General features: G+C 55.6%; 1 protein-coding gene across 2 annotated transcripts in view; it reads right to left on the reverse strand.

Annotated features, from left to right (window-relative positions):
• The window catches only part of CDH23 (cadherin related 23), a 168,515-nt gene that overhangs the window by 63,710 nt on the left and 89,690 nt on the right, over nucleotides 1-15,115 (reverse strand). For both annotated transcript variants that reach the window (XM_038009089.2, XM_073019067.1), the window contains exons 22-25: nucleotides 11,691-11,840; nucleotides 10,569-10,697; nucleotides 9,402-9,530; nucleotides 8,435-8,662 (exon numbers count right to left, since the gene is read on the reverse strand). In XM_038009089.2, the coding sequence (XP_037865017.2) occupies nucleotides 8,435-8,662; nucleotides 9,402-9,530; nucleotides 10,569-10,697; nucleotides 11,691-11,840 (636 nt within the window). The remainder of the gene's footprint in view (nucleotides 1-8,434; nucleotides 8,663-9,401; nucleotides 9,531-10,568; nucleotides 10,698-11,690; nucleotides 11,841-15,115) is intronic.

Consider the following 15,115-nt stretch of genomic DNA (forward strand, 5'->3'; position numbering starts at 1 on the left):
CCTTTGTGGAATTGTGATGGAAGGATTTGAAAGCTGGGGAGGAGAGTGGGGGGCATCTCTGTACACTCTGGGGGTAAAACAGGAAAGGCAGTACCTGAGCATGGGGACAGGTGAGGTGGGGCTGGGCAGACTTCCTGTAGCGTTTAGCAGGATGGGGACCCCAGGAACTGTGGAGGGCGTAGTCCAGCCTGGGCATTTGTCTCCTAGCAGCCTACACTGGCTCTGCTGAGCTGGGCCTGGGTGCTGAAAGCCAGGATTTGAGGCTAGGCAGGCAGATGTTCACCCAATTGCTTGGGGGGGTTGGGGCGATGGAAAAGGGGAGCAACTCTAGGCTGCCTGGCAGCAGTGAGCCCTGAGCCTGCAGCTACAGCCAGGAACCCCACCTGGACACATGGCCCTGCTTCCAAGTCCCCCAGTTCGGCCCAAAGGAATGGTCCACTGAGCACCTCTGCTCGGCCTGGGCTGGGCTGGGGGCCTTGAGGAGAGGGCAAACATAGGCCCGGAGGTGGGGCTGACACCTCAAGTGGCCAGAATGCCCAAAACCCGGCTTCTCCTTTGTACCTGGGTAGAGGGGGGTCCCTTCTTTTATTCCCTCTGGTCACCACAATGCTTGATGCCAGCTGCCATAGGAAGGGGTGCTGGCTGGGCACGGTGGCACACACCTGTCATCCCAGCACTTTGCAGGGCTGAGGTGGGAGGACCACTTAAGCCCAGGTGTTCAAGGCTGCTGTGAGCTATGTTCAAGCCACTACACTCCAGCCTGGGGGACGGAGCAAGACTTTGCCTCAAAGCAGATTTTAAAAAGAAAGAATGAAGGAATGAGGGTGTGTTTTTCACAATTCATGGGGGCCTGCAGGGCAGGAGTGGGGACAGGACACCTGCTGTCCCTGGAGTCGAAGGACAAGCCCACAGCCCAGATTCCAGCCCACGTCCCAACTCAGGAAGAGCGTGCCCTGCCCTCTGGGGAGGCTGGCCTGGCCCCAGCCCTCAGCTTCTGACCTCGAGGCAGAGACAACTTCTAAGAATTAGGCTGCCAGACCCCAGGCCTGGCTGCTGCTGTGTGGAGAGGGAGGCGGCCCGCAGCAGAGCAGCTGCCGCACTTCCTCCCCAGCTTCCTCCGGCGCGGCCCTGCCCTCTCTTCTCTGGACCCTTTTACAGCTGAACGCATCTGGGCTTCGTGGTTTCCTGTTTTCAGCGAAATTTACTCTGAGCTCCCAGTTCCATCTTCATCCATGGCCACAGGCCCACCCTGCTGCTGCTGGGGAGGGGCAGATTGCTGGAGCCGCCCTCTGAGTTGCCCGGGATGGTCATGCCTCTGATGCCAGCCCTGATGGCTGTGGGCTGGGGTGCATGGGAGAGCTGGGTGGGAGAACATGGCACCTCCAAGGGGCAGGAGGAGCACTAGGGGCTGGGGCAGGGTGGGGCTGGGGCAGGAGGCTCCTGGAGCGCTGGATTCCTGGCACAGTCTGAGGCCCTGAGAGGGAAATCCGTGCTTTTAAGAACTAATTCATTGTTAGGAGATCAATCAGGAATTAGGGGCCATCTTACCTATCTCCTGATATTCACATTTTAATAGAGACTTCCTGCCTTTATTCCCTCCCAGGGAGAGGCTGAGGGAATGGAATTGAAAGCACCATTCAGAGGGTTTTACTGACGCAGTGGGGACTGCTCGGCACTCCCTAAAAACACACCCTGGAGGCCACTGGTGACTTTTGGTGGGCAGGCTAGCCCTGCCTGGGGGAGTCCGTGGCGCTGGGCGCTGGGCGCTGGGGTGGAGGTGCAGGAACCCCGGGACCTGCTTTTCAAAAGACTCCTGCCTGACCAGAGCTCCCACTACATGCCCAGGGCCTGGGCCGAGGGGCTGCTCCTCGCAGGGTGGACTTGGGAGTATGTGGTGGGACGGGGGGTTGCAAGGGTCCCGCCACCACCCTGCACCAACTTGGCCCCTGGGGTCCTGCCTCAAGAATGAGGCCTTCCCCAAGGCTGGCCTGACTGTGCTGGGGGCGGGGTTAACGTTTGCTCAGGGAGCTGCAATGCTCAAAAGAGGAACTGGGGTTGCTAACCAGGATGCTGGGAACAAAGGCCTCTTGAAGCCCAGCCACAGCCCAGCTGAGCATGGACCCCAGCCCACAGACAGCACAGGCCACCTGGCCCATTCCCTGGGCATTCCCTGCTTTGCATTACTGCTTCTCTTCACCCGTGGATGCTACGTCGCCCTAACTACCCTGTGAGTTCCGGGAGAGCAGGGTCCAGCAATAGCCTGGGCTTTGGACCTTGCTGCAAAGCTGACAATTGACACATTGCTTCTGGGTGATGGGCTGCCCCAGACGCCAGGCTCTGTTCTCAGAACCTCTCACAGTGGGTGGGGCCCCCTCTGACTTTCCATCAGCTCTGCCTCCCAGCAGCTTTGTCTAGGGCTAGTGGGAACTCCTCAATGGCAATAACGCCCTCATCTTGTGCAAGCCTCGGGGCAGGCGTTTCTTTTTCTTTTTCTTTTGTTTTGTAATTCTGATCTATTGGTACTGCTTCCTGGAATGTGTTGAGAGGGATTCTGAATGATCAATATAGCTTGGTGAGAAAGTGCCGAGATAGATAGCCATGTCCGCCTGGGGCACAGGAGAGGGAAGTGGCGGCATGCATGCTGTCTCTTGGCCTTTTCTGTTATAATCCTTGGTGCTTTCCAACACACTTTCACATGTGTTATTACTTGTTTGATCCACCCCCTTCCCTGAAAACCCTGGGAGATTTTATTGCTGCCATTTAACACATAGGGTAATAGAGGTTCTGAAAGGTCTGTGTCTTGTCAAAACAAGTAAATGGTGGGACTACGACTAAACCCTGGGTCTCCTGCTTTCTCCTCACTGAATGGAGTGGTGTTATGGGCCAGGACCTGGCTTGGCCTTCATCTTGGACTTGCTTAGAGTACATACCAGGGCTCTGGGAGATGAACTTGTGCCCACAGGTCCAGGGCTCCACTGTACTGCACACCAGAAACATTCCTATCTGTGCTCTGCCTGCCCTGGCCGGGCCTTCTCTGGGTCCAGAAGACGCTGCTGTTGATGGGCAGGCTCCTTCCACATCGGCTCCTGCCACCCCCTTTTCTGCCTGCCAACTGTGGAGCTAGAGGACTCCTGACAGGCACAGTGGCCCATGCGCCCCTCTTGCTTGCATTAGGGGATGGGGAAGGGAGAGACCCTCAGCAGCTGAGCCCCAGGGTCTCTCGGAGGAACTTAGCCAGTTGTATGTGGAGCATGTGGGCAGCCGCGGAACATCCCTCAAGAAGCCAGGCCAAGGGGTCTGGATGTACTTGTGCTGGGTCAGGGAAGGCCAGCCTCCTTGGTGCCACAGAGGGTGAGGGCCAGGCTGGGACCTTCTGATCTCAAGCCAGGGGAAGCAGCTTCACAATAGCAGGGTCCAAGTCTAATAAACAGAAGGGGCCTCTGCTCTAAAGACATGAGGTGCGCTGCCAAGAGCAGTATCCCCAGCTCATAGACCGTCATGGGGCCGCTGCTGGGGACTTGCATACCAGAAGGGGGCCGTGGGAGATTTCTGTCCTGCCTGGATAGGTGACTTCTGCATGTCCTCACCAGCCTGAGAAGCCAGGGCTTCTTATCTGGAATAGTATTATCAGCTGGCTACAATTCACGTGGGAGGGAGGCCACAGTCAAGCCCGCCCTCCGTCTCCACCCCGCTGCCAAGTGCCTCTGAGGCTGGGCTAACTCCTGACCTCCCAGTTACCTTCCGTGCTTCCTCCCTGAGCCCAGCTCTTCCTTTGTAGGGGCCTCCCTGACAACCACTTAGACCCCTCCCCCAAGCCTGGCCTGTCTGCCCATGGCCTGGAGCTAGGCAGGGAGTGAGGCTGCACAATGACTCCCCCTGGCCAGTGGCACACCATTGTGTGGCGGGCCTGGGGCTGGCCTGGATACCCCTTGCAGCACAGCTGTTCCAAGTTCGGGTGATACCTGAGGCTGGGTGGAGGTGGCCTAAGCTGTTTGCAGGAATGTCTGGCTCTCAGGAAACTGGGGGGACAAGGGTCCCAGGGAGAAAAGTAGAGCTGGAGGGACTCAGATAATTTCTCTTGGCTCTGGGGAGGGTCTTAGCAGCCGAATACCAGGCCCCCTGCTTAGGGAGCCTCATCTTTCCAGACAGGGATGCAAATGATGCCTCCTCCAGAAAACCTGCCCTGGTTTCCAGGCTCCTAGCACTCTACCATACCACAGTGTCAGCTCTCCGGTACATGTGTCTTCCCCCGCCAGATTGTAGGCTCCTGGAGGGCAGACCTGTGTCTGATGTATCTCTGGTGTCCTGGCCTGTAGTACAGGCCTCACACATACTTGGTGTTGGATGAACAAATGAATGAATATTTCATGCCCTTGTCTTCTAGCAAGGATGATCCTGAGCCAGTGAGGGCCGTCTTGAAGCCAGGCAGATAACTGCAGTGGGAATAAAAGGATGGCAAGTGGGCCTGCTGGGTTTCTCTGGACAGATCTATGCAGGGTAGCAGCTGCTCTCTCACCTATTAGACTGTGGCAGCCATTCCTGGAATCTCAGGGTGGTTGGCTGCAAGCTGCTCAGGTCTCTGGTTGCTCTAGGAGGGGCTGGGACAATGCTCCTTCCTCACACATGCATCCGGTGAAATCTGCCCAGCGGCAGAGAAGGGCCCTGCTCTTGGGGATATTCATAACCCTGAGGGGTTTACTGCCCAAAGGTGAGGGTCTGGTCAGTGGAAACAAATCTTCAAGGGTCCAGTGCTCCTTAGAGGCAAGCTACCCTGGTGGGCCCTGTGGGCTGTGGACCCCTGCTTGCTAGCTCTGCCCCATCCCCACCTTGGCTCGGCTAGGCATGGAGGCAGCAGTGGGGGTTCTTGAGAAAGCAGTGGGAGCAGCCCTTGTGGTAAGCTTCATATAGACTGTCCTGGGAGGATATGGAAATAGGGAGTCCTGCCCTTGGCCCTGGAAGCAGCCCCAGGCCTAAACCACCTGTGGCTCCCAGAACCCACCCCTGATTATTGCTTGCTCTTCAGCCTTTGTGCAGGTTGAACCCCAGAATGTACTTCTTTCTTGGCTGTGCTAACCAAGACTGACCAACAAGACTCAGTCCAGGTGTCACCTCCTCCAGGAAGCCTTCCCCAAGCCCTTCTCAATACCCCATTGCACACCGGTGTTTTCATTGCCTCCCTTACTCAACTTCATTTCTTCAGGCCACAGACCACATCTTCTTCATTTCTGTATCTCCAGTCCCTGGCACATAGTGGCCATTCAGGGAATAACGGCTGAATGAATGAGTGAATGAATGAATATGGTTTAGTGCTAGTTTCTCTATGTCCCTGTGGTCACTGCAATTCTTCACTGAGGTGTCCCCTGCAAAAACCAAATGATAGGAATATTTTCCCAACTTGGAGAAGCAGGGGGAAAAAAACTGAAGAGGGATGAATTCTTTTCGACTTAAAATTGTTTTCCTATAAATCTTTCAATTTGGTACCTGTTGCTGTTTATATTATGGCCTGGAAGAAAGCGTCATGGTTCAGCCCAGGAAGCCCCATATATATTCCCCTGGAGATGGATGGCCTCAGGGTCTCTGGTCCTAGTCATCCTGAGGGAGTTTTCTGGGGCCTCAGGGAGCAGAGCTGGTGATGACCAGGATGAGCAGGGCAGATGCCATCCAGCTTCCCATGCTCTCACCAGGGAGCTGGTGTGGGCTGAGCCCTGCTTCAATGAGAGCCAGAATGTCAGGGGCTGACATGTGAGGAGGGAATGCTTATGGTCCCCAAGGGGCTGGGATGGGTCCCTGCAGAGGGTTTGGCCAGCAGTTGGAAACTCTTTTTAGCCATGGGGACCAATCCCAAGATTTTAAAGGGTTGCTTGGATAGTGGCCCATGCATTCTGGGTGATTAATTGTGGCCAGGGTGATTTTCCATTTCTTCAGTTCCCATTTATTCTGGGGACCAAAGGAAGTCTGATTTTGCCTACAAACTTCAGGGTCTTAGAATGTTATGGATCCCACCCATGGCCTCCCTGAGAGACCCTAGGACTGTGGGGGTTGGAGTGTGGGTGGGGAGTGTGGGTGGGGAGTGTGGGTGGTGCGTTGGCTGGCCTGCATTAGGATTAGGGAGGGCAGTGTGGCAAATGCTGTCAGATACCCACCCCAAATCCATTCTCCACTTCTTCCTCACTGACAGAGGCCTGCTTTTGTGTAGGCAGTGATATATCTGGCCCCCAAGTAATATGCTGACCATAATAATCCTGTCCCTTATTTTTTCCAACCTCCCTTACAGCTAGGGTGCCCACGTGAGCCACTCCTGGCCAAGGAGACACAAGCAGCACTCTGGAGGGTCGTTCTGGGAAACCTGTTGCTTTCCTGATAAAAGGGCAGAAGTAGCTGCCATAGCCCTTTGCCATCTTTTTGTCATCTTCCTGCCTTGGATGCTGACTTGGTGCCTGGAGTTATAGTAGCTATCTTGCCACCATGAGGGAAAGGCCAAGAAACATGAGCTCTGACACCACCGAGCCTGAAATCCACATTCTCTGTAGAATTTTTGCTCTGTGGGAAAATGCATTTTGATTCTTTGTGACTCCATAGTTCAGTTTCTGTTACTTCACAAATGCTATTGAAGGGATGACCAAGACGATCCACCCTGAAGCCAGGTGCAGTGGGGAGGGTTATGTCGACACTGGCTCCTGCCACGTTAACACAGTAAATGATACCCATCTCTGCCGCAGCCCCACCCTGCCCAGTGAGTGACACGTGTCCTATAAATGTGCCCCTGTTTAGCCCACTGGGTGTGAATGACTGAGGTAGCTAGTGATGACACTGTGGAGCCGTGGGTCTAAGGATGCCCACAGGGGTGCCCAGAGTCAGTCCCATTTCCTGGACTCCTCAGAATGTAGCGGTGGGGGTGGGGGTTCCTGGGATTATTGGCCCAATCCCAGTTCCTGGAGTTATTGGACCAACATCTCGAGAGAAGCTCCAGATAAAGAGCCCTGCCTAGACCTGGTGTGACCTCGCCTCCCACAGTGCTGCTGTCAAAGGGGAGAGGTCTAACCTGCTGTGAGAGGGACAGAGCTGAGGCCTCATTTGCAATCAGGGTCCTTCCAGGAGACAGATTACAAAACTGTCCCTGAACTCTTTACCTTCCTTGTAACCACACTCTTTGCAGTGTGACTTTGTAGCTCATTCCTTCAGAAGGTAGAGTTTGTTTACCCATAGCTTGAGTCTGAGCTGGCCTTGTGACTTGCTTTGGCCAACAGGCTGTAGTATAAGTGACCTTGTGCAATTCCAAGCCAGGGACTCAAGAGGCCTTGCATGCCTCTGCCGTCTCTTCTGGACACTTTCCAGTCCCATAGGAACAGGCACGGGCTAGCCTTCTGGAGGATGAGTTGTCCCTGTCACCCCAGCTGCTAGCCAGCCGACCCTCAGAAGCATAGCGCCCTGTTGACAGGCAGCTGCCCACACACAAATGCAGGGGCCCAGCTGAGACCAGAAGAACTACCCGGCAAAGCCATGTCCAGATTGCCAGCCTGCGGGATTAGCGCTAACTATGTGGTTATTGTTTTACACCTCTGTTTTGTTTGGTTTGTAAGGCAGCATTATTGTGGCAATAGAGAACTAATAACAGTCCTCTTCCTCCTCATGGTTTACCAAGTGCTTCCACAGACATGAGCTAATTTGATTCCCCAAACAACACCTATGAGGTAGATATTATCTCCCTTTTGCAGATGACAAAAGCAATATGCTGAGAGGTTCTGACTTGCTCAAAATCATGCAGCCAGCCACAGTGCTCCTGACTCCAAATTTCCTACTCTCAGTTTATAAGCCACTCCCAATACAGCTCATCACCTCCTAGAGATCTCCATCCAGCCTCTGAGGCCCACACGTCCTTCTCTAACCTGGCAAACTTTGAACATTGCCTTGGGCTGTGGCCCCATTCATTCGAGCATCAGTGTGAACCACAGACACCAGTCCCTTCCCACCCTGATGTGTGACAGCATGCCACACCACACAACGTAGGGGAAGAGGGCCAGAGAGGCACCCTTTCCGTAAGACACCACCATGCACATTGGTGTGGCCTCACAGTGCACAGGTGAAGTGGGGGCTAGATTCATACCAGCTTGCTCCCTGGGCCAGGCCCCAATACAGAGGCTCAAGCTGTGCCACCCCATAGAGCTGCTCTGGGAGAGAAAAGAAGACTAAACAGAGCTTCTGAGTAGCTGTAGACTCAGGAGGGCAAACTAGCACCCTGGCTTTGCATGCAATAGGCCTCCATAAGGGGAGGCCATCTTGGGCAGATGGACTAAACGCACAATGAAGGAGTTGTCAAGGATTCGCCTGCCGCGTGGAATTCCATTCCCACCCATCTTGTTCCCCTCACTCGGAGGCGGAGCCGCTCTGGCCCAAGTGCTCCTCCCTGTGGCCACTGGCCACCCCCCTCGCTCACCGACAGGGTGGGGGTGCCCTCGTCCTCCACAGTGACCACCAGGTGGTAGAAGCTCTGGCGCTCGCGGTCAGGTGGGGCAGGCCGTGTGGCGATCTCACCGCTGACACGGTCCATGCGGAAGGTCATGTCCTTGTTGCCCTCGGTGATGTAGTAGGACAGGACACTGTTGATCCCGATGTCACGGTCAGTGGCTCTCACCTGGACCACAGCAGTACCTCCACCCACGTTCTGGGAGGAGAGCAGGAGAGCGATCATTTTGGACTCAAGGCATTGGGGCACAGTCTAGCACCTGCTCCTGTAGCCCAAAGGCTCCCCCTGTACCTGCCAAAAGTTTTGCTGCATCTACCCCAGAGCAATGATGGAGATAATAAGGATGATGGCAGCAAACATTCTGTGAGCACCTCCGATATGCTGGGGCCTACATTAACTCACTGGGTCCTCTCTCCAGCCCTGCGAGTTAGGTACTGGTATCATCCCCATTTACAGATGAGAAAACCGAGGTGCAGGGAAGGAATGTGTGCAAGTCCACACAGCCAATCAGTGGGCTGAAGCAAGGGAGTCTGGCCTGAGAGCTAGACTCTGGCCATGTGCCATCCTGCCTTCATGAACATCCAGCCTGGCATGATACCCAGCAATGCCAGGGCAGATTGGAGTGGCTCAGTCTTAGGGCTGAATAATAAATACATTTTTTAAAAAGGCAAGCTCCCGGGGTAAACCTCAGTTTCCTGTCTGGTGAAAGGCAACTTTCTTCTTTTCCTCTTTTCTCTTCTCCTCTACTCCAAAAAGATACTGTGTTCTAGGATCTGGGCTAGAAATCTGGGATATCATTATGAATGAGCCACAGTTCCCATCCGTGAGATCTGAGGGACCAGTGGGACGGGCAGACATTTAAACAGGTGCTGCATGGTTGGCTCATGCCCACGTCTCCTCAGATGTCCAGCTATATGGGCCCTGGGGCTGCTCTCACCTCATTCACACTGACATTGTATCCAAAGGGGCTCTCGATGACTGGAGGGTTGTCATTGACATCTAGGATGGTCACCTGCAGGATGTGGTCCTTCTTCCGTGGAGGGGTGCCTCGGTCAGAAGCCACAACCTGCAAGGAGGAGGGCAACTGGAGTCAGGGCTAAAGGGTGGCAGGCAGGATCAGGAATATGGAGTCCAAAAGGACTGTGCAATCAGTGGGAAGCATTTGGGAGGGCAGAGAGACTCACTGAGCACCCCCAGGTGGCCTGGCCAGCCCTGGGCTCTCCCCAAAGCCTTCACCTTCTGCCCCATGCTGCAAATGATTCTTGCCCAATCGTCATCTGACTTGGGATCCTCATTTGGAATCTGATTAGCATGTACCTAAGCCTTGACCTCCTGACCTACCTCTGACTGTATTCTGGGCTGTGCCAGCCTTTGACCATGACCCTGGGCCTGCAACCTGACCCAGGGCTCCTGCCTTTAGCTTCAAAGGCCTCTGTCCCATGCACTCTGTCCCATGATCTCTGGCAAACAGGAAAAGAGCCTCAAGTAATATTATCAGCAATGAGCTGGTGCCCTAACCATAGGCTGAGCCTGTTCCTGGGAGCCTTGATGCAGTCGTAAGTGCTGCAGAAGCTCAGCCCCTTGCAGAAGTGCAGCTCTGAGGTCCCCAGAAAGCCCTCGGCAAACATCCCAGCCACGGCCATTCTGCAATAATGATAGCCTTCGTGGCTCCTCACGCCTGCACTTGTTTCTTCCCTCCATAGGGCAGGCCAGATGGGGATCTTTTTGTACATTGCACAGGTGGGGAAAATGAGGCCCAGAGTTAATAGGCCCAGAGTCCAAGGCCACACTGTATTTGTAGAAGAGTTGGGGCCTTCCCAGCTCCACCAGGCTCTCCCTCGTCCTCCTGGCTCTTACAGCAGGGGAACACACCTCAGCTGCCTCCTCCTGGGTATCTAAGGTCCCTCCCAGGTTTCCCCATCCTGGATCAGCCTCACTGTGCTCTTGGCCCCGAGGGGTCCAGCTGGCCCCATGTTACTTGGTGACAGCAGGGGCACTGACCACCAGAGTGTGCTGATGGACGGGCTCTCTCCTGGATGGAGAGTAGTGACTGGTCTAGGCACTTAGCCAGTGGTCTCTCGGCCCAAGGGAGGCCAGGCCCCACCTTGAGGATGTAGTGGTCCAGCTCCTCTCTGTCCAGGGGCCTGACCACAAACACTTCGCCAATGGAGTCATTGGTGGTGACGATCTCAAAGGCCCCCGCGATGTTGCCAGAGGCCAGGGAGAAGACTACCTGTGGGGAGAAGAGAGGGTGAGGGGTGAGCAGGTGTGGAGGAGAGGTGGCCAGGTCGGGCTAAGGGGGACTCCCTGGTCCTCCCCTGCCCACATGGGCCTTCTGTTCATCAAGGGCATTTGGGAGTAGAGTGTTTTATGCAGAAGTGATTAATCTCCCTCAAAATGGGGGTGCAGGCCTATGGAGGCAGTGTAGCACCCATGGAAGGTTCCCGGGTTAGGGGATGTCAGCATGCTGGCCTGGGAGAGCAGGGCATGAATCCCATGGCGCTGACGTCTTCCCAGGGTAGAGGGAGTTGTGCTCACGCTGCTGAGGCGGGCACACGCAGCGTTACCTGGACTCTACTTGGTTCTTAGAGCAGCCTTGACAGAAAGCAGCTGTTCTCAGTTCACAGAGAGGAGGCTCAGAAACATGGAACAACCAGCCAAGGTCACACAGCTTGCAAATGCCAGAGATCTGAACCCACACACTTTTGTCTCCAAAGCCAGCATCCCTCGACCCCTGAGACTATGTAAGCCATGCTAACACCTGCAAACACACGGCCCAGTGCACGGAAAAGATGAAAGCTGTGTGAACACGAGTGGGTTTCATCACTTCTTTCTCTGCACTCTGGGGTGTCCAAATCTGGAGCGATGGCAAGCACTTCCTGCCATGGGGCTGGGCCCGGGAAGCAGAAGGAAGGACGAGCATGTCCTCTCAGGGAGCTGGGGCTGCGTGGGGAGGAGTCACCCGGAAAACAACTTCACTGCGGGGCTGAGCCTTGGCTGGCCTTTGGGCTCCATGTCCACATGACCCAGGCAGGGCCACCGGCCAGCACAGCTCTGAGGCAGCTCTGTCCCTTCTCCCTGACCACCAACTGGGTAAGTGCAGGGGCAGAGACTGGAAGAGCCTGGTGCTTGGTGATGGGGGTGGCTCAGAAGGCCCCTCCAGCTGTGGGAGCTGTGGGAGCCCTGCTGACATGGTGGATCCCGGCTGTTTCACTCGGTGGCCCACCTGCCCATTGCTGCCAGCATCAGGGTCCCGGGCCTTGACAGTAGCCACTCGCTGGCCCACGGGGCAGTCCTCGGGTATGCTGATCGCTGAGTCGGAGATGAAGTCAAACCGGGGACTGTTGTCATTCTCGTCCAGCACAGTGATGTAGACCTGAGGGTGAACGCGGTTGGAGACCTACAGCCTCCTTCCCCTCCCTGGCTCCAAACACCTGGGTCCCACCATGGGTCCAGTGGGGACCAGATCCCCAATGAGTTCTGGAACATCAGCAAACTCTCAGAGCCCACTGAAGCCTATCCTGACTTTACAAAGGAAGCCCTGGGCCCATGGCTCCTAGCAGTCTGATTGGTGTGGGGTGGCAGATAGACACACTCAAATCTTGGCCAGGAGGGCAAGGGAAGAGGCCTGGTGGGGAGACTGTCAGAGGTGGTGGGGACAGGAGAACTGAAGAGCCAGGCCATGGCTAAAGCAGGCAGAGGCTAGGAATGCTGGTCTAGCATGAGCAAAGCTTCCTGTTTTTCATGAAAAATAAGGAATCTAGATTTTAAAGTGAAATTGGCTGATGAGTAATAAAATTTACAGAAGAAAATTATGCATGGGCTGTCCAAACCCATCTGGTGGCCAGATAGTGCCCGAAGGTGTCTTTGTTTGCAACCTGGGGCTTAGAGGGAAGGAAATGGGCCCAGGAGTAGGAGGGGGCTGCAAGGCGGCTAGGTGCCAGTGGGTAGAAGGGCAGATGGGGAAGGCATGTTAATTTCCGACTGTCAAATAAAAACCAGGCATGCAAAAAATGGCACGCAAGAGCATATTGTTTTGTGTCTGTGGCTCGGGCTTCTTGTGGGGAGGCAGGAGAGTGGAGGCCTGTTGCGGGTGAGGCCTCCAGTCCATGGATGGCCACAGGTGGCTGGAATCACAGGTACCCAGGGGTTCACTGATAAGGGCATGAGGGAAGCTGGAAGAGCTCAGGTTTTAGGTATCCCAGGACAGGCCTTCTCCCACTGCCCTGCCCCAGGCCAGACCCCATTCTCTGCTTCCCTGGGTATGGGGTTCAGGGGCTCCCAGGCCCTGCTGACTCTGCACAGGACTCATGGGGAGCCGGCTGAGCATGTGCACGCTGCAGAGGAAATTCCATGTCATCCTCCCTACTATACGGGTTTGACTGCTCAGTCCCGGCCACACTCCCCTATCTGTAGGCAGCTCTCGGAAGTATAGGGGAGCGAGCCCAGGCTTCGCAGCTGGGCCAACCCAACCACTTAGGAGTTGTGCGATTTTGGAAAAAGTTATTCAAGCTCTCTGATTTTCCATTTCCTCAGCTGAAAATCAGAATGAGAACACCTGTTGGGAGGAATAACTGAGCAAACAGAAAGTGAAGGGGTGGCACCTACTCTTCCCTGTTCCCTCTTCCTGCCTGGCAGACATTCATGATTTCTCTTGCCAAGACTCTACCCATCTGTCATGAATTTTGCTATGGAGTTCCCTGAGGTCCCTGAGCCCCAGTTCGCGCATTTGAAATGGGAAAAACAATACTTATCACACTGTTCTCAGAGTGAAAACAGACAAGGGTCCTTGTGATTGGATCCCTCCTAAATACCCTCACTCTAGCTAAGGCCTCATTTAGACACACCGTGGTTCCTCACACCACAGGGCCTTTGTGCTTGCTGTTCCCTCTGCCCGAAATGCTCTTCCTTTTTAGGCTGGATTAACTCTCATGCATTCTGACGCTCTCAGCTTGAGCCCCTTCCTCAGGGAAGCCCTCTTCTAGTTCCCTGACACCTTATTATAGGCTTTCTCTCAGGGCATGCATTTACTGCTGTGATCATTTGATCAATGTCGTTCCCTCACTGTATCGTACGCTTAGGAAGGCAGGGGGTGTGTCTAATTTTGGTTTCTTGCTGTGGCCTGAACCCAGCCTAGTGCCTGGCACACAGCAGGTGTTCCCACAGCGACTACTGCTCTGATCATGGTGAGGCTGCAATGCAGGGGTGAGGAGGCTGCTGGACCTCCCAGTGGAAGGCGGTCGGCATCAGTGGGTGAGGAAGGAGGACAGGTTCCCAGGCCTATGGGAATGAGATGGGTGTCTGTGTCTTCACCCAGGGCCTCACAGTCCACATTGCCCTCCCATACGCGCTGAAGGTCTGAGCTTACTCAAGAGCTCTTATAGCAGAGCCATGCCCTACCCAGTTTGCCCCTTCTGGTCTGCCTGACCACTCCTTCTAGGGCTGGCCAGGGCTGCTGGGGACGGGGAGGAGCCAGGTGGAGGTGAGCTGTGGTTTGGGTTCCGGCCTAGCAGAGGAAGTGTTTCCACCTTTAAAGGGCCCCTTCCTCTGCCTCCACCCTAGCACCTCAAACAGTGTTTGGGGCTACCGTGGCTGGTGGATCTGGGGCAGCGGGCCCTGGGAGCCTCTCAGAAGAAGTCAGGGCAGAGCAAAAGCGGGTGGGCCCTGCCACCCGGAAGAGGGCAAAGCACTGTGGAAATACGGGGGCACAGGTAGGATTGTGTGCTCCGAAGCCCTCGCTGGCCGTGCCGAGGAAGTGGCTGGCGGTCCACGCAGGGGGGCCTCCTCGCCATCCCTGCCACCCTTGGGCTCCCACTGGCCTCTCCTCCCAGCCTTCTTGCAACACCTGCAGTGTGAGGGCCAGGTGGGCCCACTGTATGAATGAAGAGGGTGAGGCTCAGTAAGAGGGTCCCACTTTACCCCTGAGTGTCTGCCCCTTGGCTGGGAGTGGCAGGATGCGGGTGACCCGGCACCCACTGCCCGAGCACTTGGCTCACCGGCTGCCCTTGGGGAGCACAGCTGAGGGGAGCTGTGGGGGCTCCGTGCCCATCACAGCCTCACTCACCCCCAGGCTGGCCCCATGGATGGAGGAGGCCTTTAGGTATGGCCCAGCCACAGCCAGGGCCGCTAGAACTGGGCACCTCCAAGGGAGCCTTGGGGCCGAGGACCCCAAGAAATTGTGTTCAGCTCTTTGCTTGGACACTGAGTTGGCTTCTAGCTTTTTTAGGTTAATGTGACAGGGACTCAGCAGGGCATGGCAACGTGGCTATAACCAAGGCTGATGATGAGCCTGATGCCCCAGGTGGTCTCCAGACAGTAGCTGACCTGACCGGCCAGTGTCCAGGCCAGATCGATGGCTGAGTGTTCTGGGATCACCACAGGATGCCATCCCATGGACCTCTCTCAGGTAGCTGGTCCTGGACCCACTCCCATTGCAACCCCAGCGTGAGCTCCCCTGCCTGCCTCTCCCTTCAGGCTGGGCCGTCTCTTCTAGGAATGTTGTCTGGCTCCTCTGACCTCAGCGGGCTCCCCTCCCCCAGGGGCCCCAGCACGTAGTCTTCTCTGCCTTTACTTAGAGGCTGTCCTAAGGGCAGCAACAAACCTGTGCCCATGGCTCCCCTTCCTAAGCACTCCCAGGCCCCGCAATGTGCA

The sequence above is a fragment of the Chlorocebus sabaeus genome, chromosome 9 (genome assembly GCF_047675955.1).
Source record: "Chlorocebus sabaeus isolate Y175 chromosome 9, mChlSab1.0.hap1, whole genome shotgun sequence".
NCBI classification, from domain to species: Eukaryota; Metazoa; Chordata; class Mammalia; order Primates; family Cercopithecidae; genus Chlorocebus; species Chlorocebus sabaeus.